This window comes from Neomonachus schauinslandi, chromosome 5 (genome assembly GCF_002201575.2).
Source record: "Neomonachus schauinslandi chromosome 5, ASM220157v2, whole genome shotgun sequence".
Classification (NCBI taxonomy): domain Eukaryota; kingdom Metazoa; phylum Chordata; class Mammalia; order Carnivora; family Phocidae; genus Neomonachus; species Neomonachus schauinslandi.
The window spans coordinates 132,353,039-132,375,695 of record NC_058407.1 but is presented as its reverse complement, the minus strand read 5'-3'; the positions used below and the strand labels follow the sequence as shown (position 1 = coordinate 132,375,695).

The 22,657-nt window shown below is 51.0% G+C and overlaps 2 protein-coding genes across 5 annotated transcripts in view; one reads left to right on the top strand and one right to left on the bottom strand.

The window, feature by feature from the left end:
- Positions 1-4,849: 4,849 nt before the first annotated feature.
- ANKRD16 (ankyrin repeat domain 16) lies at positions 4,850-15,937 on the bottom strand. 3 transcript variants are annotated; one of them, XM_021696697.1, is made up of 7 exons: positions 15,054-15,937; positions 12,658-12,878; positions 10,766-10,808; positions 8,373-8,481; positions 7,895-8,056; positions 6,959-7,037; positions 4,850-5,944 (listed from the first exon to the last, which is right to left on the bottom strand). In XM_021696697.1, exons 1-7 carry the CDS (start codon positions 15,371-15,373, stop codon positions 5,787-5,789), a joined length of 1,092 nt encoding a protein of 363 aa, XP_021552372.1. In that variant the 5' UTR covers positions 15,374-15,937; the 3' UTR covers positions 4,850-5,786. The 3 variants fall into 3 exon arrangements, with proteins under 3 accessions (XP_021552372.1, XP_021552373.1, XP_021552374.1); XM_021696698.1 differs by having other exon boundaries at positions 4,850-5,262; XM_021696699.1 differs by lacking the exon at positions 4,850-5,944 and adding an exon at positions 5,960-6,114.
- A 236-nt stretch (positions 15,938-16,173) lies between these two features.
- Positions 16,174-22,657, top strand: part of FBH1 (F-box DNA helicase 1) — a 52,214-nt gene continuing 45,730 nt past the window's right edge. For both annotated transcript variants that reach the window (XM_021696673.1, XM_021696672.1), the window contains exon 1: positions 16,174-16,263. In XM_021696673.1, coding sequence (XP_021552348.1) covers position 16,263 — 1 coding nt within the window. In that variant the 5' untranslated portion in view covers positions 16,174-16,262. The remainder of the gene's footprint in view (positions 16,264-22,657) is intronic.

Below are 22,657 nucleotides of genomic sequence, written 5' to 3'. Positions count from 1 at the left end.
AGGATCATGACCTGAGCCGAAGGCAGTCGCTTAACCAACTGAGCCACCCAGGCGCCCGAGAAAGGCAGCACTTCTTCTCGAGGCCCAGGTCTGCAGGACAGCTCTGGAAGTCATTGCTCCACACTCGACCGAAACCTGTCTTTGAGCCATTGCAACGATTCTGCACACCAGCCCACACCCTGCAGTAAATCTCTACTTATTTACACTGGCTGGAACACATGGTGTGCTCAGGACCTGCTACAGCCAGCGACACACGACATTTACATGTCCCTTGATCCACATCTAGGAATTTATCCTCCAGTTACACACAGAAGGACACAGAGATCTGCGTTCATTGTGCCGCTGTTTATAACGAGGATTCTCAAAAACCCAGGGTGCATCCTGAATGTCTATGAACAAATTATGGAACATCTGAACGATGCGGTGTGAGAAAGAAGCGGGTCTGCAAGGACGAATGAGAAACACTGTCCAGGGTGTGTTGGTACGTTACGAAAGTTGCACAAGACTAACAATTACAGGATCCTCTTAGGTAATCAGAACCCCTCGGTGTCTGCCTCTGGTTGGAAAGCCCCCAACAGCAGTAACTTCAGGCCAGTGAACAGGCTGGGGAGAGGATTTTTATTTGCAATTGTCTGAATTCTTTTTCACCAGGAGGAGGATTATTACACTTATCATAAAAACTCATTAAAAATTAAATAAGATGCATTAGTGTTACATCGTATAAGCTTATTTCAAATCCACAAACAATTCCTTGAAAGTGCGACATGGGCCAGGCACTGGGCGCGGTGCTTCTGGGGTGTATGAGCGAGAAATACGCCAGGGCTGACTTCAGCAGGCTCGACCAGCACACACGCAGCTCCCACACACGGCAAATACGTGATTGATGCTAAAAAGTGCACAGCAGAGGGGCACCTGGGTGGCTCAGTCGTTAAGCGTCTGCCTTCGGCTCAGGTCATGATCCCAGGGTCCTGGGGTCCAGCCCCGCATCGGGCTCCCTGCTCCGAGGGAAGCCTGCTTCTCCCTCTCCCATTCCCTGTGCTTGTGTTCCTTCTCTCACTGTCTGTCAAACAAATAAATAAAATCTTAAAAAAAAAAAAAGAAAGAAAGAAAGTGCAGAGCAGAGACGGGGAGGAGAAATGGGAATCTGGAAGAGGCCTGGAAGGACGGATTGCTCCAGGAGCTCGCGTCGACGCCTCTGGCCTTTGAGGACCACGGATGTTTCCTGTTCATCGTGGGCCTCACGTGTGCTAAGTGTTACATGCGGAGGCTTGGTTAAAGTTTCCAACGACTCCATGAGGTCGGCGTGTTACCGCCTCATTTTGCGGATGAAGGAATGAGTTTGGAGATGCTCAGAAGCTAGGCTAAGGCGTGGCAGGTGTGCGGGCCCTTAACCACCGCGTGCAGAGCCAGGGATGGGGGGTCTTCTCTCTGAGGGCAGGAGGAATCCGAGGGCAGGCAGGTGCTGGGTATTGACAGGTTTGAGGCGTAAACCACGTACTAGATATTGTGCTGAATAATCCTTTGCTCCACTTACCCCATCTTTTTTTTTTTTATGATTTCATTTATTTATTTGTCAGAGAGAGGAGAGAACACAAGCAGGGGAGCAGCAGGGAGAGGGAGAAGCAGGCTCCCTGCTGAGCAGGGAACCCGACATGGGACTCGATCCCAGGACCCTGGGATCATGACCCGAGCTGAAGGCAGACGCTTCACCCACTGAGCGGTCCAGGCGCCCCCACTTACCCGATCTTGAGGAAACCTAACTTTGCGCCTACTCTGCACCTGAACCCGAGCAGCTGCCCATGGCTGGAGAGGCAGGACGAGGAGCCTCAGCCGATGTCCTCCTACATTTCCCCGGGGCCGGGGGCTCTCACACTGCTGGTCAGACTGGCAGCGTCCACATCAGCGCCCCCAAGCCTGTCAGGGGTGCAAACCCAGACCTCACGTCTCCCGTCCAACTCCCCACTGGACCAGGCAATTTGTGCCCAACAAGCATCCAAGCCCAAACTCCCAACCTTCCTCCTCAGCCTGCCCCCCCCTCTGTCTTTCTTGGCCCAGTACCTGGTGATTCTACCCTTCCGTCTGCTCAGGCCCAAAGAATGGACTTTCCCTGTTTCTCTCCCATTTGTCATCTAAGTCACCAGGAAGCGCTGCTGATCTCCCCGGACACAGAACCTACACCTTCTCACCGGGGAGCTGTGGGCCAGTGCATGTCACTGTCACACCTCATGTGAGTTACCGTGATGTTCCCTCACCAGGTTCTTGCCTCCACCCGACATTCTTAATGAGCCTGGTCCAACTCATGGCAGATTTCATCACTCCGCTGCTCATACCCTCCTGTGGTTTCCTCCTTCTTGCCCAGAGTACAATGGCCCCAAAGGGCCTGGATGCCGGCCACAGTCGCTCCCCACCCTCCCTGCACGTGGAGGGCATGCGGCCTCACACACTTATGCAGCTGCAGCCCCCACCCCTGGAGTCTTTGGTCAGAGGTCCCCCACGCGGCCCCTGACACTTCCTGCCCCTTCTCTGCTTTATTTTCCCCCCTGGGGCCCCCCATTACCTGACACTTCATATCCGTAACTAGTTTCCAGTGTTGGTCTGTCTCCCCAGCTAACAACGTGTCTCGGAGATTCCAGGATCAATTTCCCAGGTCCCACGGTGAGTATCCGAATCCATCCGAATCCAGGAAGCCTGATTCTCACCTGTCCTGGAAACCAAGCTCTGCTGCATCCACCCCGTGAAAACACCCAAACAGTAACCCCTGTGCAGGACGGGGTAGGACGGGTATCTCCACACGTGGCTTTGGTGACCGGGGCGCCCCTCACGCTCGAGTCCGCGGGGCCCTTCAGGGACGGGGAAGGAGGAGATGAGCGAGCACCAGAGGTGGGCGGCTCATCACGTGGTCCCTCCCCAGGGCTCTTCTCAGGGACGGTCATTGGAACTAAGACTCTGGAAGGGCTGTGACGGGCCTCCATCACGCACACCCAGCAAGTCCTTCCCGCCACAGCTGGGCCCTCACTTCTGCCTCGTCCCTTCCCAGTAAGAACCACATCACCCTCTAAGTGGGCACTGACATCCTCCACACCCTCACTGGCTCAGGAAAGCAGTTCCCCCAACTGTCAGTTAACATTTACACATGCATTCTACCAACCCCACACCCACCAAATACTGATGTTACATGAGACACACACACAGTTGCACCGGAAACTTCCTCCTTGTCATCCTGTCTTCCTTCTCGTGTGCACCTGATCCTGATCCTGGCGTTCCGCCCCCTGGCAGAGGGCACAGTCTGGAGGCCGACGCCACCATGGTCTGGATGATGGCTGGAGGGCTTGAACCCAGGAGTCATAGATTCCCAGCTTCCAGCTTGAGAGACCGTGAACTGCAGGGACATCAACATTGTGGCCAACCGGGTACATATGTAAGCAGCTTACAGAGAAAGTCGGTTTGGGATAAACTGAGTGTGGGATGGCCTAGAACGGACCAGGGTTACAGGGGTGCAGCATCCCCTGTGGGGGGTGGGATCCAGAACAGATGAGATGGCCGAGGAGCACACGCGGAGCTAGCCGACACAAGCGGGGGGTGGGGGGCACACCAGCTTTTCAGGACAGGCCCTAAAACAGGTGCTCATGATGGACACAGACACGGACAAGTCAGAAACACCCAGCGTGCGTTATCAGCCATGAGGAGGAACGGGCTTCCAGAAGGCAGGAGGGATTTGGACCAACAGTCACACCACTGAAATGAAAGGATCAGTAACACGAGGGCTACACATACATTGCTCGATCTGTCAGCTAGCAAGGCCCTGGTTTCCCTGCAGGGCAGCAGTGAGGGGCTGGCGTCTGTGAGTTGGGGGGCTGGCTGCAGAAGTCTGGGAGAGAAAGGGTGCCCGACGTGGAGTCGTAACGAGGGGGACGCAGAGAGACCGTGTGGGTAAGGCACTCAGCACCACGTCCAGGACACAGTACATGCTCAAGAACTACGAATCACCATTCACTCATTGACCGCATAATAATTTAAACCCCGCTTCATGTCAGGCACCGTCTGGGTCATGTAGACAGCGAGTGAACAAGGGAGACAAAGTCCCACCCCGGAGCTCATGCTCCAGTTGGGAGACATACAGGACTCACAATGTGTGGCGTATCAGGGGGTGGTAAGTGCTAACAAGGAGAAAGCAAGCAAGGGGCAGGAGGCCTGAAATGCTGGAGGAGGGGATGCAGTTTTAGATCAAGTGGCCTCGTGGGGCCTCCCTGGAAGGTGACTCAAGCACCCATGATTAGGAAGTGAGGGCACGACTCTCTCCTAGCGCGGTGACCCCAGAGGCAGACCGTTCCTGGACTGTCTGCCGCCTTTGCCACAATTAACACCACTGGTGTCCACACTGTGGTCCCTGGTCCTCGAGAAGCTTCAGGTCTATCAGAAGGTCCCAGGTCCTCAGAAGCCACGGTCTACACCACAGAACGGAGTCGGGAGTGCATGGGGAGCAAAAGCGTGGCCTCATGCACCCTAGTTGCCGCTGGCTTGTGGGGCAGACGTGCAGCTGGAGACGTGCGGGGACCCCTTGTGGAGCCGCTGCGATCAGAAGCTGCACCGCGTGTGTGCACAGGGAAGGCGGCCGGCGCCACACCCACCCTTCTGTCCCCCCGCAGGTAACAGGACCATCTTCAGACCCAAAGGGCAGGGACATGGGGGGCATCTCTGAAGCAGCAGGAACTGAAGCTTGAACCAGCGCAGATCACACGGGGTGCCACTTAGAGGTCACGAGACAGATGATACCAGCAGGTGTTGGCTGTCGGACTAGGAACCAGCCCGTGCCATCTGGGATGATGAAGAACTGGAAAGTCTTGCTCCTTCCCCGGCCCAGCACGATGCTCAGGCTGGACAGACGTGCAGTATGTCCTTACTGGGTCACGACCAGCAGGAGGATCAAGTCTGGCTTGTGACAGACGCATATGATTTCCTAAGAATGACCTGGACTAACTATTCTTTGTGACCCAGAGAAAATGATCTTCATCACCTCCCCCCAAAAGGAAAAAGGAAAAGAATCCAAATGCCTGAGGAAGCAGCCTCCCTTCAATCTATTTAAACTGCTACAGAATTTTTGGAGTTACGATGTCAAGAGTCTTCAACACTCACAGGCTCCAGTGGGCAGGGGTTCGGGACAGGAAACAGGGCGTGCGTTTTAAGAACAAACTTCATTCTTCGACTGAGGCAGTAGAAAAGTTTGGAAAATATCTTAGCTGCATTTTTAGGTGTGTTTATTATCTGAAGAAAGCCAACACAGAACCATCAAGTAAAAATAACCTCAAGATTAAAACGTTATGGCTTAACTAGCAGCACTTAGAATGTGCAAATATTTCCATTATTTTCTCTCAAATATCTGTGTAGGCATCTCCTTCCTGGCTACAAAACCAAAGTGAAACCACTGTAATGACCAAGAAGAAGCGAGGAAGGAAGGAAGTGGCAGGCCGGTTATGTTTACAGCTCTTGTACCGTTAACATCATCGTCATTGCCATCCCTCATAAAACATCTGACATATTTACGTGAACACGTACTCTGGGTTACATTCACGTGGGTCACGTGCTTCTCTAAGGGCTCCAGACCCTGGCTTCATGAACATCCCCTAATTCCACTTGAAGGGCAGAAAAAGTGGAATCCGGGTCCTGGAAAGACTCCACGTGTAGGTCACAGGGCTCGGGAGGCGGCGTCCTCAGCCCTCTGGCTGGGGACCCCAACGACAGCAGTGGCAGGACGTGGTCACCGTGCCTGTCTTTGCTCAGAAGCACCCTCAGGACTCAGGGTGGCGGTCAAAGCACTGAAGGACGTCTGCGCTGCGAGCGAGCTGCTGAGCCAGGGCGCCCGAGACGTCCGGGGAGTCGCTTAGCCCGGACAGCAGGAGGAGCTCGACACAGGCCGCGTGCTGGCCGGCGCAGGCCAGGTGCAGGGCTGCGTGGAGACAGAAGCCACACGGACTTGGAGCAGGACGCTGCAGCGATGCCCATCTGGCGAGCAGCTACAACCCAAAACAAAACTCCTTCCACTAGGCAGATTTTATATTTCCGCGATTCCTCTCTGTGACTTTGCCTCTTTGGGATCACAGTATTTTCCCTTTTAACCTGACGGGGTTGGAAATGGTTTTAAAAACATCAACCAATTAGAGAATATAAGAGATTTTTGTCTAAAGCCACGAAGCAAGTTCACGAACAGGCGACTTTAAATGGCACAGAAACCATTTTAAAAGTTTTGTGAATTCTCCGTGTCAGTCCTGCGAGCCCTAGGATCCTGAGTTCTGCAGACAAAGCCTCGTGTCCATGGACTTAGTGACGGTCCTGTGCAGCCTCGGAGGGAGCTTCTAAGCATCAGAGAGAGGCTTGCCAGGTGGCCGTAGTGCACAGAATGTTCACAGGAGAGCTTATTCTAACCTGAGTCTGAAGAATTAGCTCTCGGGGCACCTGGGTGGCTCAGTCGGTTAAGGGTCTGCCTTCAGCTCAGGTCATGATCCCAGGGTCCTGGGATCGAGCCCCGCATTGGGCTCCCCGCTCAGCGGGGAATCTGCTTCCAATTCTCTCTCTCCCTCTGCATCCACCCCCCCACCTAAAATAAATAAACAAATCTTAGAAAAAAATTATAGTGACTCTAGTTTTCAAGTGCCCTCCAAAGAGAGACGACCTAGGGGGACTCTGAACTGAGGCGGCCGGCAGCGTGGTGGATTTAGCAAGTGTTCCCAGGAGCACACAGCGCCGTGCTGCGAAGTAGAACAGCAGGGACCAGCGGCAGGCCCTGCCATTGCCGTGGGAACAGAGACATTGCCAGAGCTTTGCAAATATGTTGTTTCAAAGACAGGTTGCTGAGCTACTACTAGAGGAATAGTCTAAAACCCGTGTTTTTAACATCAAAGTCCATGTATTGTTTACATCGATTACTAGTCATTCCCTAGGCGCGAGGGACATGAAGCCATACCTGATCGGTTTCTTTCATCTTTGGAATTGATGTCAGCACCCAAGGATAGGAGCACCTGGACTGTGCTCACGTGTCCTTCCTGAGGGTTGAAATACACTTGTTATCCCGTGACGAGGAAATAAACAAGCCTTTAAACACAAACTAATACATGTTAGGTACTTTTTCTAAAAAACTCAGCTGCTAAAATGGAATTTTCACATCTAGAGGGAGACTCACACAGCTCTCAGGTTGGAATGTAAGCTGTCAAATCCAGATTTTGGTGACATTTCGTTATTAAAATACAGAGGATCTACTCTGTAGGCCAAATTACCGACTACTGCTGTTGGGAGCATGCATCCTGATTCACACGGAACATGTGCTTCCAGAATCTCTCCCAGCAAACATGCTCTTTATTGGAATTTCAGAGAGAAGATAAACAGGGAGTCCGCGACCTGTCCTGGACGTTTGTCACAGCATGCATCACAGCACGTGTCACCGATTACAAGCACCTGACAGGACTCCTGTCTAGCTGGCCAGGCCTCGAGTACCCAGGGAGACAGGGAATCATGGCTGCAAATCCCTTCCATCCCCTCCGCGGCCTCCGCCAGGCTCGGGGCACCCTCGTCTCTCCACTGCCTTCCTGGGGAATAGGAGAGTGCCGTTCACAGGGAAATAATTATTCCTGCTGCTGCTGGAAAAGCCAGTCGGGGTAGGTAGCCAGTGAGGCTGAAGATAACCCGCAAAACACGCCTAACGGTTGAGACCGGGCGTGTAAGCAGCGAGCCTCCACTGCAGAAATGTTCCCTTCTGGAATCTAGTGTAAGGACAGAGCAGCAGGACTTTACATGGGGGATTCTTAGGGCTGCAAATGACATTATTCCTGAAAACGGAACAAGGGCGGGTGCCAACGAAAGCCTGGACATCACACGGAGGGAAGGCTTTCCCGGAGAGACAAACCTTAGCGGCGAAATGCAGCGGCGTCAGGCGGCTGGGTGCTGCCCTGGCGTTCACGTCGGCACCCAGCTTGGACACCAGGAAGCGGAGGGCCTCGTCCTGCCCGGTGACGGCTGCCCTGTGGATGGCCTGTGCACCCAGGGCGTCCCGCGCCGCCCAGCAAGCCTGGTGGGTGGGGGAGGGGAGGCCACATGTGAGGAGCAGGGACCTCCTGGCAGATCCCCAAGGCCTCTCTGGCCAAACACAGGCCAGACCCCACGCTCTGGCCCCCGGCGCCCTCGGTGGGCAGCCTGCGCTCACTCCTGCAGTCCAGCCACTTACTGGATCCTCCTCCTCCTCTAACTGCTCCCTGCTCATCACACACGTGAGCTCGCAGGGGCCCCAGACAAGGACGTCTGCCTCCCGCTCGCCCACCGTGACACTGAGCCCACATCAGAGGTGCTCCCTGGTCTGAGACTCATGGGAAGAACCGTTTCTATACCTCATGCTGTTCGAGCAGCAGCTGGGCCACATCGACGTGGCCGCACTGAACCGCGTCCATGAAGGGCGTGCAGCCACACCTGTCCGCGCAGTCGGCTCCGTACTGGCACCTGCCGCCCGAACCCAAAGCGGCAGGTCAGACAGGGGTCCCTGCCGCACGTGCGCGCGCACACACACACACGCTGCGGAGACCGGAGCGCGGTCCCTGTCCCCCAAACTCAGCCCCTCCTCGGACTTCCTCACCCCATTTACAGGCATCGTCTTCCCCTCATGACCAGCCCGTTACCAAAATCTCAATTCTGGGTCCACTTCTCCCGCCGTGGCTCCTGCCTTGCTAACCATTCTCACAGCCACCAGACCACTCTGGGTATGGCCACTCCTGCTTGAAACCTTTACCTCCCAACCACAAAGGAAAATCTAAACCCTCATGACCCTGGGGTCAGGATAATGTGGCGTCTACTCATCTCCCCAGGCTCCTCGGGGCCACCCACGTCCTTCCTGGTCCTCCTCCTCCTCCCACCTCCTTCCCAGTCCTGCTTTTCCCAACTGCCCTACCTTCATCTCAATCCTGCCTTTTTCTTTTCCTACCTGCTCCGCTGTCCTATCCTTTCTATTCCTACCTGTCCTTTTTCTTAATTCAGCCTCCAATGTGACCTCCTTCCATTCCTACCTTCTTCACAGTTACCTGTCCTACCGTCTCCCTGGTTCTCCTCTCAGTCCCAACTCCAAATGGACCTACCTTCTTCTGTTCCTACCTTCTCTATGATCCTATCTGTCCTTTCTTCTTGGTCCTGCCTCCTACCTGACCTACCTTCTTCCATTCCTACCTCTCCTCTCTTCTTCTGTTCTTACCTTCAGGGTCCTATCCGACCTACCTTCTTGGCCCCCCTTCCCACCTTTTCTACCTTCGTTAGGTTCCTATCTGTCCTACCCTCTTCTTGCTCATTATCTTCTCCTCCAGTTGCCCAGCTTTTTGCTGCCTCTGCATTTGCTGATCCCCTCTGCTTGGAACACTGGTTCTCCCTCCTTCACTTCAGATTACAGCTTCGATATGACCTCACAGAGGCCCCTCTTCTCTCCTCCATCCACAGGAGGACCTTTGCTCCCTCACAGCACTGCATTAAGTCCTGGTCTCTTCTCACTATTCAGTATCTGCTCTGATAATCTCTTCCACTCTCGTGAATTCAGTCATCAGTTCTATGTTGATGATGCCCACCTTTGTTTCTCAGCTCTCACCCCTCCTATGGGTTTCAGATCTGTGTCTGTAGCTGGCCACTCGACATCTCTGCTTGGGCGCCTCAGAGATGCATGCAACTCAATGTGTCCGAAAGTGAAATTATCATCTTCCTGGCAAACCTGCTCCTCCTCCAGGGCTCTCTGTCCCAGTAAATGGCACCAGCACCATCACCAGTTGCTCAGCGAGAAACCTGTCATCCTGACGTCTCCTCCCTCACTCCCTTCATCAAATTATTCACCTGGATCTATTGATCCCACCTCTTAAGTATCTCCATGTCTTTCTCTTCACCCCTACAGTCAGGGTCTTAGTCCAGCTACCATTATTTCTCTCCTGTTGAACTGCAACGGCCTCCCAACATTCACGGCCCCCACTGCTGCTTCCCCCCAATCCATTCTCTATTTTCCTACCAGAGGATCTCTGAAAAATGCAAATTTCTTATTACTGTCCACCCGGCACTCTGCTTAAAACCCTTCAATGGCATCGCATACACTTAGAATAAAATCTGAAGTCCTCATATAGTCCTCCGTCCTCCCTAAGTCTGGCCTTCCTCATCATGCACTCTTCTCCCTGTCACTCCTGGGGCACCAGCTCACACTGGACTTTCAGTTTTCTAAAGCACCATGCTTTCTCTTGGCTCTGAGCATTCGCGGGGATTGTTACCTCTGTCTGGAATGTGGCCCACCTCCCACTTTTAGCCTCCTTCGGATAGCTTGAATACCCCGGGGGCCAAAATTCCTCACTCCCCGGCAAGGTGGGTCTTCCTGGCATATGTTCCTGGAGGGATCCTGCGATTCCTTGTACTCCTCGGACTCACAGGACGTGAACAGTGAATCTTGTCTGCCAGTGTGTGAGTTCCATGGGGAGGACCCCTGTCGGCTGGCTTCTCTTGCAGCCCGTGCACATGGTATAGTGCTAAGTGAGTGCTGAGGCACTGAGTATATGAATACTTGCAAAATGAGCAGATGCATGCATGATTTTTTTTTTTCTCATGTTACTTAGCGATTTTTGTTTTATATTCTTTGAGTTATGTCCTTTGTTCATCTCTCTTTGGGTATGTTAGTTTCTTTCTGAGCAATTTTTCTGAGCTTTTCCTATAGCATCGATATTAACTGTCACAATTAGGGAATCCTTCCCCCCATCTGCTGTTTTGTTCTTACCTCTGGAGAAGGACCTTCACGGCGTCTAAACAGCCATGCATTGCTGGAAGAAGAGAGTTGAGAGTCAGAGCTTTTTAGTGCAGGTATAAAACTCTTCTTTCCTCCTCTCTCTGCCCCATCCTTTTAGCTAGGACTTACGGGAAGCAGTCATTAAATCAGGGACACTGTTACCATTCTAGAAAAATAAAAATTTAGCTGGGTAAGTGGTAACGATGATGTTTTCACTTAACAGGCACTTAGCCAACACTCGATTTTCTTGTTTTTTTGAGCACTTCCATGGTAAATTCTCAGTCCTCAACTTTCTCCTCACTTTTGTGCTACAAATCCTTAGGGCCAGTCAGTTTTTGCCCAGGAAATGTAAAACATATTAATAATGATCCATGACAAAATAAGCAGGAATGTAATTCTCCTACTAAAGAGAACGACACTCAATAATAAAGATTTCAACTATCTGTTCTCCACTCTTTTCTGTGAATGGCTAGGTGCTGATTGTTTCTAGGGGAACTAGTCAAATAATTCATAGCAGAGAAAAGTTTTTCTACTCACTTGTAAAGATTTAAAAAGAGGGCGCCTGGGTGGCTCAGTTGGTTAAGCGACTGCCTTCGGCTCAGATCATGATCCTGGAGTCCCATGTCGGGCTCCCCGCTCGGTGGGGAGTCTGCTTCTCCCTCTGACCCTTTCCCCTCTCATGCTCTCTCTCACTCTCTCTCTCTCTCTCTCTCCAATAAATAAATATAATCTTTAAAAAAAAAAAGATTTAAAAAGAATTCCTTGGTCCCTAACTGCTCTCTGTAGCTGTAATAATTCTATGCATATTTCCTAAACTATATCATGTCACAGGTATTGGTTTTGAGAAATCAAGGCCCGTATTTTATTTATTTATTTATTTATTTAAAGCTTTTATTTATTTGACAGACAGAGACACAGTGAGAGAGGGAACACAAGCAGGGGGAGTGGGAAAGGGAGAAGCAGGCTTCCCGCCGAGCAGGGAGCCCGATGCGGGGCTCGATCCCAGGACCCTGGGATCATGACCTGAGCTGAAGGCAGACGCTTAAAGACTGAGCCACCCAGTGCCCCAAGGCCCTGTATTTTAATTCAATGTACTATCCAGAAGGCTAAAGATCATTTTTTAAATTTCTTGATCCGGACTCTTGAGGTCTTCAATATCTGTGTTGTCTTACACCACAGCACTTTTTGCTTTTCACTAATTTAAAATAATCTATGAATAGATAATTCAGATTTAAGAATAATTACTCAGTTGTGTCCCACATATTTATTGACATTATCATTAGATAAGTCAAAGACACTCAGGCCCAGGTACCTTCATTACAAGTTCCTATATTTATTTAAATGGATTAGCACTGTGGTAAGTATTGCTGAGGATATTCGGAAATATTGTCTCTTTTCCTCCTTTGGGTAACAATGACAACGTAAACACGATCCTGAAAATAGCCACACCCAGTTGTTCTGTGCTCAGTGTGTGTCAGGCACTGCAACAGGGGATTTATATACATCCCGTTCCTTAAACTCTATAGCAACCTTGTGATATGGGCATCATTACCATCATTATTTTGCTGATGAGGAAATTTGCTTAAGAGGCTAAGTCCCTTGCCCAAGGTCAAAGACAGTGAAGAACAGAATGAGCTTTCCAACAAACTGGGGAGGACAGGACAGATACGAATATGAGAAAAAAGAACATATTATGTGCCAAGTTCTATTAGCTGTAGGAACAAACTATATGCTGAAATACCCCAAAGCTGCTCTTATTCCTGGCCCTCTAGTTTCCAAACCCCTCCAGCCCTGTGGGTGCCCCTAACTAGAAGGCATTCTACAGGGCCCGGTGGGCGGGCTGCACATCCGTGCCTGCGTCTCTGCAGAGCTCCCAGCCGTACCTGCCGTGTGCAGAGGAGTTCTCCCGATTTTGCTCTCTGTCTTCCAGGCGGTTGGGCAAACAGTGAGCAAGTACTGGAGGATCAGAGGGTCACCCTCCCGGCTGGCAATGTGGAGACTATTCCAGCCGTCTTTGTTCTTCAGAAGTGGGTTGGCACCATGTTCTACAAGGTCCTGGATCACCTCCAGATTCTTCCTTGTGCAGGCCATCATCAAAGGAGTCCTAAGGCCAATCAGGACAAACTGTCAGATGGAAGGGCAGCTGAGACATTAGAAGTGAGCAGCCGGGTCTTCAGAAAAGCACATGCCCTTGGCAGAGTTGGAAAACCTAGAGGACTCAAGGGTCTGGGAAGCAGGAAAACAGCATTGACTGGCAACTTCTTTGCCCGCTGTGAGACTGGGAGAAATAAGAAAGGGAAAGTGATTAGGATGTAGGCGTGCCTGCCTGCAGGAGGGGAATACTGAGGAGGCAAACCTGCTTCTGGACAAGTTTAGACCATGGGACCAAACTGAGACAGAGTTAATCAAAACCATAGACAGTTTGTCTTGAATAATGTATTTTTAAAAAGATTTTCTTTATTTATTTGAGAGAAAGAGAGAGCACAAGCAGGGGGAAGTGGCAGAAGGACAGGGAGAAGCAGGTTCCCCACTGAGCAGGGAGCCCAACATGGGTCTCGATCCCAGGACCTCAGGATCACGACCTGAGCTGAAGGCAGATGCTTAACCAACTGAGCCACCCAGGCGCCCATGTCTTGAATAATATTTGTGTAAGAGATACTCCCCTGGACTTATCCCATTCACTTCAATCAGTAATCATTTATGAATTAAATTGTGCTAAAAAAGGGCTAAAAAAGAACATTTGACACAGTGCCTACCCATTAGGAGCATACATTGGTGACATAAATGGAACAGTGTGATTACAATAAGTTTCTGAACTGATTTGTGTTCACAATTATGGGAATAAACTACATTAAGATCAAAGGAGGTGGATCTATCCTTTCTCTTCTCATAAATGATCTTGGATGAGCAATTTCAGTTCCATGAGCTTCTGGTTTGTCATCTGTAAAACGAGAGAGACATAACCCTTAGAAAGCAAGGGCAGGTCTTACTTACCTCCTGATTCCCAGGGTTAGGACCCATGTCTGGCACACAGTGGGAGCTCACTATACCTAGGAGACCTCTAAGGCCGCATCTAGGATCTATCTTCTAAGATTGCTATGATATTAATTAATTACCAACACTTTTGGGGGGAGGATGTAGCAATGAGAGTGAATGAGAAATTACAGAGGGAGAAACCCAGATAAATGAAGGCTGGAACTTTCCAGAAGGACTTCACAGAGGGAATAAATCTTGAGCAAGGCAAGATGATTGGAAAAGCAGGGAAGGTATTGCAGAAAGCCAGAAAGGTGAGAATGGGCAAAAATTTCTCACTGCAACTACACCTCTCACATACAAACTCAAATGAACTTTGCCTCTTTAATGGATTTTTGGGGAAAGGCCAGTTCCTATCCACAGAATTGTTCTGAGGCATGTATGAGGTAATATGTCTGTTGGAATGGTCTTTAGACCAGTTCACCAGCAGCAGAAGAAAATCAGTCTTGTGCTAAGTCATAGCCAAAGTGCAGCCCTCAAAACATAACCATGCTGACTCCCTCATCCCAGCAGGCAAGATGCACTTTATTTAACTGTAAGTCTATCTGCTGTGGTTCATATTTATATCGGAAATCAGAAATCACTTGCAGGCAGGAACTTCATTATCTTGGGATGTTCATCACCACATAGTGAGTACTGGAAACAATGTCTGTCTGACAAAATGCAATTGGTTTGTGTGATGGTACCTCGGAGTATCTTGTCTGTGGAGGTGCTCACGCAAGGCTATTCATGTGATAAATCACATAAAGCACCACACACATTGAAGTGTCTGTGTAACTGGTGAAATCTGATTAAATACATCGACCGTAGTAGCAGTGTCAATTTCTTAGTCTTGGTATTGCACTATAGCTGTGTAAGATGGTAACTTTGGGGGAGTCTGGGGGAAGGGCGCACGGGGCTTCCCTGAACATTTCTTTGCAACCTTCTGTGAACCTCTATTCCAAAATAACAAATTAAAACAATGCTACTGGTGAAGTAATCATTTAGCTAGGCGACGCTCAAGCTATAGGTAGTACAGACAATTCATTGTTTGATCGTATTCCATATTGTTTCATAAAGGGAAAGGGTTTGGAACAGAGGACTGGAACGGTTTAATCCCGTAAGAATACCCCACTGTTCACAGAGGGTAATCTGTCCTCCAGGAGTAGGCTCAGAAGCTATGGTGTCGAGGCGAAAAAGTACACGGGAATCCATAACTCTGAGAAGAAGTTGGGGGGGGGGTCTTTCCGGAACCCCAGCCACCTACCAGTCGGCTTTCTTCAGGCAGTCGACCGCGGCTCCTCTGCCCAGCAGGTAGCGCACGCAGTCCCGGTGGCCCTGCGAGGCAGCCTCGTGCAGAGGCCGCTTGTAGTCTCGGTTGGCGGCCTCGATGTCCATGTCCCAGGTCTCGACCAGATAGGCCAGCACGTCCCGATGCCCGAGGCGGGCGGCGCAGTGCAGGAGGGTGTCCCCGGCGGGCCCCGGGCAGCCCGCGCGCCCGGCTCCCCGCAGCTCCTCCCGCAGGGCGCACAGCTGGCCTTCCTGCACCAGCCGGTAGAGCCGCCGCGGGTCCCCCGGCGATGCCATGGCCGCGGGCGCCGGTGGCGGAGGAAGGGGCGTGCGGGCCCCCAGCCCTGACCCCCGCGGCCCCCGGGACGCCCGGACCTCCGCTGCTCTATGCGCGGGTGGTCCTCCAGCGGGCGACTCGCCTCGCCGACCGCCGCGGACGCGCGCTCCGGATGCGGGCCCAGCTGTGCTCACGGGCCCAAGGCTCGTTCCCAGGCTGCCGCCCGCACGGGCTGCATTTGGGGGAGCCACATCAGATGTGAGGGGTGCTGCCGCCCAGCCGGCCCCGGGCCAGGGCTCGCTCCACGCGGCAGCAGGGTCCGCCCGGCCCCGACAGCAGCCAGCTGGGCGGCGGCGGCGGCGGAGGAGCCGGCGCGGGGCTGCACCCGAGGATCCCAGCCGGGACCGCCGCCTTCCCGTCGCCAGGCAGCCGCGGGCCCTCAGGGAGGGGGTGGGGCCCCGCGCGTCCCCACCCTCAGCCCCCTCCCTCACCCAACCTCAACTACCCCCTCCACTCCCGGCCGCGACCCCTCCTCGGGTTCGCGGGCGCTCGGAGGAACTCTGGGAAAGTTTCCACTCGCCTCCTCGGCCCCAGCGGAAGCACGGACGGGGCGGGGTCCGCTGGCGGTAGCCGCGCCCCCTGGGGGAGCGCGTTCCGATTGGTCGCTGGAGCAGTCCGTCAGCACGCCCCCTCCGTGTGCCGTTCCGATTGGACGTGCAGGCAGTCCGTCAGCCCTGGCGGCGGGCTCTTCCCGGGGCTGCGGCTAGGGCGGAGCTGGGGGAGGAAGTCCGCGGCCTGCTCGGGCTGGCGCTGCCCTGGGGACGCTGGGACTGGGAGGCCGGGCGGCCCGGGCCCTGCGGCGGCGGCGGCGGCGGCGGCGGCGGCGGGAGGCCCGGTCCGGAGCGCCATAGTGCGTGAGGCCGCGGACGTGGCAGGGAGCGCGGGCGGGGCTCTGTCGTGTGGACACTTCAGCTCTTGGGGTCCTGAGCGGGGGTCCGGCCTGGCGGGGCTGGGAGCAGGTCCGCGGGGGGCGTGGGGGCCCGGGACGAGCACAGCTGTGCAGGAGCTCGGGTCTGCCGAGGGCTGCCAGGCTGGAGGGGGTCGGCGGGGCGTGCACGCAGGAGGGCGAGGGGCGCCCCCACACTGCGTCCTGCGGCCGGGGAAGGGGGGTTGCTGGTCGTTCACCGTCGGCTGCAGAAGGAGTCACGGGGGACGTGGCCTCGGTGGCTGACAAGCCCGCATTTCCTTTTCTACCCTGGTGTTTTGACCTTGGGCGAGTCATTTGATTGTGTCTTCTTGCGACTCTTTCATTTGTAGGTTCCTTATCTGAATACCTCTCCTCTGAATACTAAGAAAATTAGGGTGATGTGGGAAGGCCTTGAGCTTGTCCTGTGGAGGGTACGTTGAGATCTAAGCAAGCTGAATGGGGTGATGCGAGAGATTAGGGCAGGTGCTGAATTCTTAACCAGGTCTTATTGGGTACTAGTCATTCAAACCTCCTGGTTTTTCAGTCCAAAAGTTGCTACTATTTGCCGGGCCTGGAAACAGTTATGCTTTACATTTTGTGTTACGCTGTATGGTTTACAGAGTACGTTAATTAATTTGCAGACAGCCCTGTGAGGCAGTATTACGGGTGGGGAAATTGATGCCTCAAGAAGTTAGTGATTTCCCCATGGAGCTAGAGGTAGTGAAGTCCTCTGGAACAAAGGGTGGTGGCACCTAGTAAGCTCCTGCTGGGGCCTGGCACTGTGCTCACATAAATTAAGGGAGATAAAATGAAAGGAGACCTCTGGTAGGACCCATGCAAACAAGCCCATTTCACTAATGAGCAGATTGAATTTGGTTAATTTACTGAGTAATATGAGTAGTCACTGGAGACAGAACTGGGTCCAATATCAGCTTTGCCAAAGTTATTGTTCCATTATATCTTGCCACTTCAGCAAAGGGTAGGCTTAAAAGTGTTTTGAAATGCGTCAAGTTTTAGAACATGCCCAGCATTGCTCTTACTGCGGCTGTTGGTTTGGTGCAAATGGAAGCTTAGGCATCTTGTAACTTCAAATTTTTTGCTGCTCATGCCCCCCAGCCCCATCCTAATCACAAACGACCCCACTTTTTCTTGCCTTATGCCTCCAGTTTCCGTTTTTATTTTTTTATTTTTTAAAGATTTTATTTATTTGACAGAGAGAGCAAGAGAGGGAACACAAGCAGTGGGAGTGGGAGAGGGAGAAGCAGGCTTCCCGCCGAGCAGAGAGCCTGATGTGGGGCTCGATCCCAGGACCCTGGGATCATGACCTGAGCTGAAGGCAGATGCTCAACGACTGAGCCACCCAGGCACCCCTGGTTTCCCTGTTTTTAAAAACAAAATGGGGACAACTGGATGCACATAAGAATAGTTCTTTTTTTTTTTTTTTTTTTAAAGATTTTATTTATTTGACAGAGCACAAGCAGGGGGAGCAGCAGGCAGAAGAGGGAGATGCAGGCTCCCCGAGGAGCAGGGAGCCTGATGCAGGGCTTGATCCTAGGGCCCCGGGATCATGACCTGAGCCGAAGGCAGTCACTTAACCAACTGAACCACCCAGGTGCCCCACGATAAGAATATTTCAAATCCAGATAATTGGTCACTTACCTGGTGCCCTCAATGCAAATCCTCTCCTGTGTTCTTTAGGAATGTAGCTTCTGTATCCCCCTATAGATAACTAGATGATAACGTATACACACCAGGGCCCTTGTGATTTTCTAGAGGAAAAGCTTGGTGTAGAGGAGAGGAATCTGTACAGTAAGCTGACAGATGGAACTGTGTTTTGGTCTTGCTGATTTCCCAGTTGGGCTGCCCATTTCTTTTCCGCAGGCTTTTGGAATTTGTGGTCTGCTATTTAGTGTCTCATTTCTCTTGTAGTCAGTATTGGCATTGGGATTTGCTACGTGGCTGTCTTCTCTCCTTTCTCGTACATTGTATTTCGTGATCCTGTAGCATTCAGCTACGGTCATCGGTGTCCTGATTGTTGGCGTGTTCTGTGGTCTGTGAGTGTGTGAACACTGTTGGTATTGGTCATAGAACTGTGAGTTCAGTTTTGCTGCCATCATCTTTTCTCTGCTGCTTCTCATATCCCTCTATCCTTCCTAGGCGGATTTTATTTGAAAACAGAATTGGATTCTATCTTTGCCCTTCTGGCTTGGAAATCACTTACTCCTAGAAATTTATCTCACAGCATCTCACATCTTACGGCTTCTACTGTCACTCACATGCCTTTTGAGGACCAGTCTCCTATTTCAAAGTTCAGCTTGGAGCTTAAACTGGCATCCCACAGATAACTTTAAAACGAAGCAAAACAAACAACTGCTTTCAAAACGGGAAAACTTTCATCTTCCCCTTCCAGGAAAAAGCAAGAAAAACAAAAACACTCTCTTTTACTCCTTAACGTGGTTGATGACGTGACTTCTGGGTTCCCTCTAGAAATGTCAGTTACCTTTGTCACTCCTTCTCTTTCATCATTCTTCTCAGTCTTGTTGAAGAAGATGTGTTGATTTTCCTGTTCCTCTCCTCCCTATTTCTGCTGCTGCTCAGGCCTTTCCCAACTCTTGTCTCGGGTAAGGAAGTGGCTTTCTGTCTGATTTTCCTGGCGGTCTCTGTGTCTGCCCATCCTCTACCCAGCTTCCAGGATGACTGTTGTAGAGTGTGAATCTGACTCTACGTTGGCCCTGCTGGTAAGCTAGATGATCCCCCAAAACACCTACACGGTGAAGCCCACAATTTCTTTAGTGCTCTATTTAAGGACCTTTACAATCTGTGCCTTCAAATTCCTCTTCCAGCCTTCTTCCCCATCTGTGAACCTCTTGTTCTAATGAAATTCGACTTCCCACTGCACCAGTGCTGTGCTATTTCTCTGTGTTTTGTACATAGTGTTTCTTTTGCCCTACTGAATCCTACTCGTCTTCTGAGGCTGACTCTTCATAAAGTCTTTTTCAGCATCCCTCCTCTGTTCCCTTTACTCTCACAGCACCGCATGTGTATAGTGCCTGATGTACGGTGATTTGTGATTGTTTTGCTCGCTGCCTTACGCGCAGGCAAAATTGTTTGTGTTTTGTACACTCGCTGTTTAGCATTCGACACCAGAGAGGAAGCCTTCATGGTGTTTATAATGAATCTGGGATATAGTGACAACTTAAAAGTGCTTGTGGAATGAATTGACAGAGGAAAAGCCTTTCAAATATATAAAAATATACTCTAGGCTGTAAGTAACAGTAATTTTCTTATTTTTCCTTTCTTTTCACCGTTCCTTCTTATCCTTGTGAGAAACCTGCATCTCCGTCCTTGTGTGTTCTAATAAATGAATGCTTTCTCTTCGGGAGGAGCAGGTGTTTGCGGGGTGTGAGATGATCTGAGGAAGATCAAGCCTGCGAGCCAGGCTTGTGGGATTTCTAGAGAAGCAGGATGTGGCGATGGGAGGCACCCTGTCAAGGGAGCTAGGACCACAGTATCTTCTTTCTGCGTTTATTTCTTGCAGTGCTAATGGGGACACAGTATTTTGAAGTTTTTCCATTTTGAGCTTACTGTAGTTAGTGATTATTTTCTTCACAGTTATGTTTTCTAAATACTCACTTGTTATTAAGTCTTCGGTTATGACGTTTCACAATGATGAAAAAAAGTGACCTAGAAATCAAGCCTGAAGTTTTCAGAGGCTGCTTTAAAGCCTGCTGGATACAGAAGGCGGAATGTTACAGGAGAAAGAACACTGCCCCTGGGGAGTCCGAACAGCTAAGTGCTGTCGCCTACAAGCTGTGTCGTGACTTGAAGCAAGCCTCCTCTGAGCCCCGGTTAAAGCGTGGCCCAGTCGTAGGATCTGGTGAGGTTCCAGTGAGGATATGAAAAGGAACTTCTGGGTTTCGAAGTCAAGGAAGAACCAAACTTCTATGGAGGGAAGCGGGGGAACACTGCGGGGGTGCATTTGTCTGATCGCCAGTTACACATGGAGTGGTATGTGTTGGGTGCTGGGCTGAGGGAGGCCCTCGCTCCTGCCTCCCGCCAGATGACAGAGCTTTCAGTCCAAGTGGAAGACATGTTAATACGCACACAAACAGTTGATGATAATATAATAACAGTAAAATACACTATAGTAATTTGCATATGAGGCATATCGAATACACAGTTTTACAGATAATTGTTACAAGTATCTCAGAGACCTACAGGGTGGTTTTATTACTGCAAAGTACTTCCTGGCTTGAATGAATACTTCCTGCAGGGCTGAAGTTGGGAAATAATACATTAACTGGTTAAATTGGGCCCTTAGGTCTCACAGATTGCAATTTGACCTGTGAAGTACCTGGATCCTTGCCATAATGGGCCACATTGCAGCGCACCCTGCTATCTCCATAGGAAACCCAAGACGGAAAGTGTCCACTGGTCTGTCTTCACCGAGCCCCTCCGAGAAAAGCAGGTGGCTTGTGAGGAACTAACAGGATGAGGTTAGGTGACTCAGTAAGTTAGCAGAACTGCCCTCTGTGGTTCTTTTAGGAGCAGTCTGTCCGGTCAGGTACTTTGTCCTAGACAATTACCTTTTCTTTTCTTTTTCTTTTCTTTCTTTCTTTCTTCCTTCCTTCCTTTCCTTTTCTTTCTTTCTTTCTTTCTTCCTTCCTTTTCTTTCTTTCTTCCTTCCTTTCTTTCTTTCTTTCTTTCCTCTTTTAAGATTTTATGTATTTATTTGACACACACACACAGAGCACAAACAGGGAGGGGCAGAGGGAGAAGCAGACTCCGCTGAGCAGGGAGACTGCTGCGGGGCTCGATCCCAGGACCCTGGGATCATGACCTGAGCTGAAGGCAGATGTTTAACTGACTGAGCCACCCAGGTGCCCTGATTTCTTTTCTTTCTTTTTTTTTTTTTTAAGCAGTTATTTAAGTCTTTCCCTCCAGGAATTGTAGAATTGTAGATATTTATTATCTTCATCGTGTCCATTTAGGTCTGTAACCTGTAAGTTTTAGAGGACTTTTTGTTAGAAATTCTGATTAGCAATGATAGGGGAAGAAAGAAAATTACTTGGTATCAATTTCAAATGATCCTGGGATGGTTAGAGTAGGCTTGGCTACAGTAACAATTAGACCCAAACATGTAATGACAAAGTTCATTTCTCAATCTCAGGACAATCTAAGGTGGTTCCAGTTTGTGTGTGTGAGAGTGTGTGAGTGCGTGCGTGCGTGTGTGTGTAAGTATTGGAGAGTGGGGGGGAGTGGCCCTCTTTGAAGCAGTAATCCAAGGACCCAGGCTGCTGGAGGTGCTTCTATTTTCAACATGGGGCCTCTACTGATGCTGGGGAGTCAAGTTCCCTGTTAACTGCAAGGGGGGCAGAAGATGGAGGAACAAGCCTGAGAGGTTTTGTGGGCCAGGCCTGCAAGGGGCCCCGTCGCTTTTATTTGCATCCTGTTGGCTCGAGCTCAGTCAGAATGACATCCTAACTGTGGTCAAGACAGAGAAGTGTAGACTCGCTGTGTGCTGAGGAAGAAGAGAAACAACCCAGAGCAGCCTGTTTCACTTTCTGTGACTTGTTTTGTAAGTGGTTTTGCACTAAAGATTCTGGAATGAAGCCGACTGATGAGAAGAGTCGAGGAATCATAGCGGTGTGTGTCTCATTCAACGAGTAGCTCAGGGTCTGTTACTTGCAAAGTATTAAGAGCTTTGAGGAATAAGGTGGTGAGACATGTTCCCAGCCTTCTAGGGGCTTCCAGTCCAGGAGAGGTTGAGAACAGCTGTTGCTCAGGGGAGAGAGACCTCGGTCAGTGGGCCTGCCTAGAGAGGGGTGGCCTAGGGAGGCGGGGCTAGGGCCGACTGTTGTCAAGGTGAAGAGATTCGATGATGGATACAGGTAATAATCACTGCAGGTAATCACCACTTTGAAGTCAGCACAGAGTGGGAACCTGAGGTGCTGCTCATCTGCTGAGCTGCGGGTTCTTGAAAGGGAGGGGGGACCACAAGAGTGGGGGGTCAGAGAGATGTCATGCTATAAGAAAGCCATCACAGAAAAAGCAGTGTGGTAATGGGCAGGGTTCTGTTTGACAAAATGGCTTTCCTACGTCCTCAGTTTTTTCCTGTCCTGACACATGAGGGAGATGACACATTTCTGTTAGTCACTGTGGTAGAGTCTCTAAGAGGGGTACAAAACACCCACTTGGGTACAGAGGAGATTCATAGCACGGGGGCCTCATGCAGCTTGGAAAGCCCATGAGTGATTCTGGTCTCTTGCCATCCCTTTAACTGTGCACACTCATCACGGGACACTCTTTACCTTTGCTCCTTAAAGGATCACGAGCA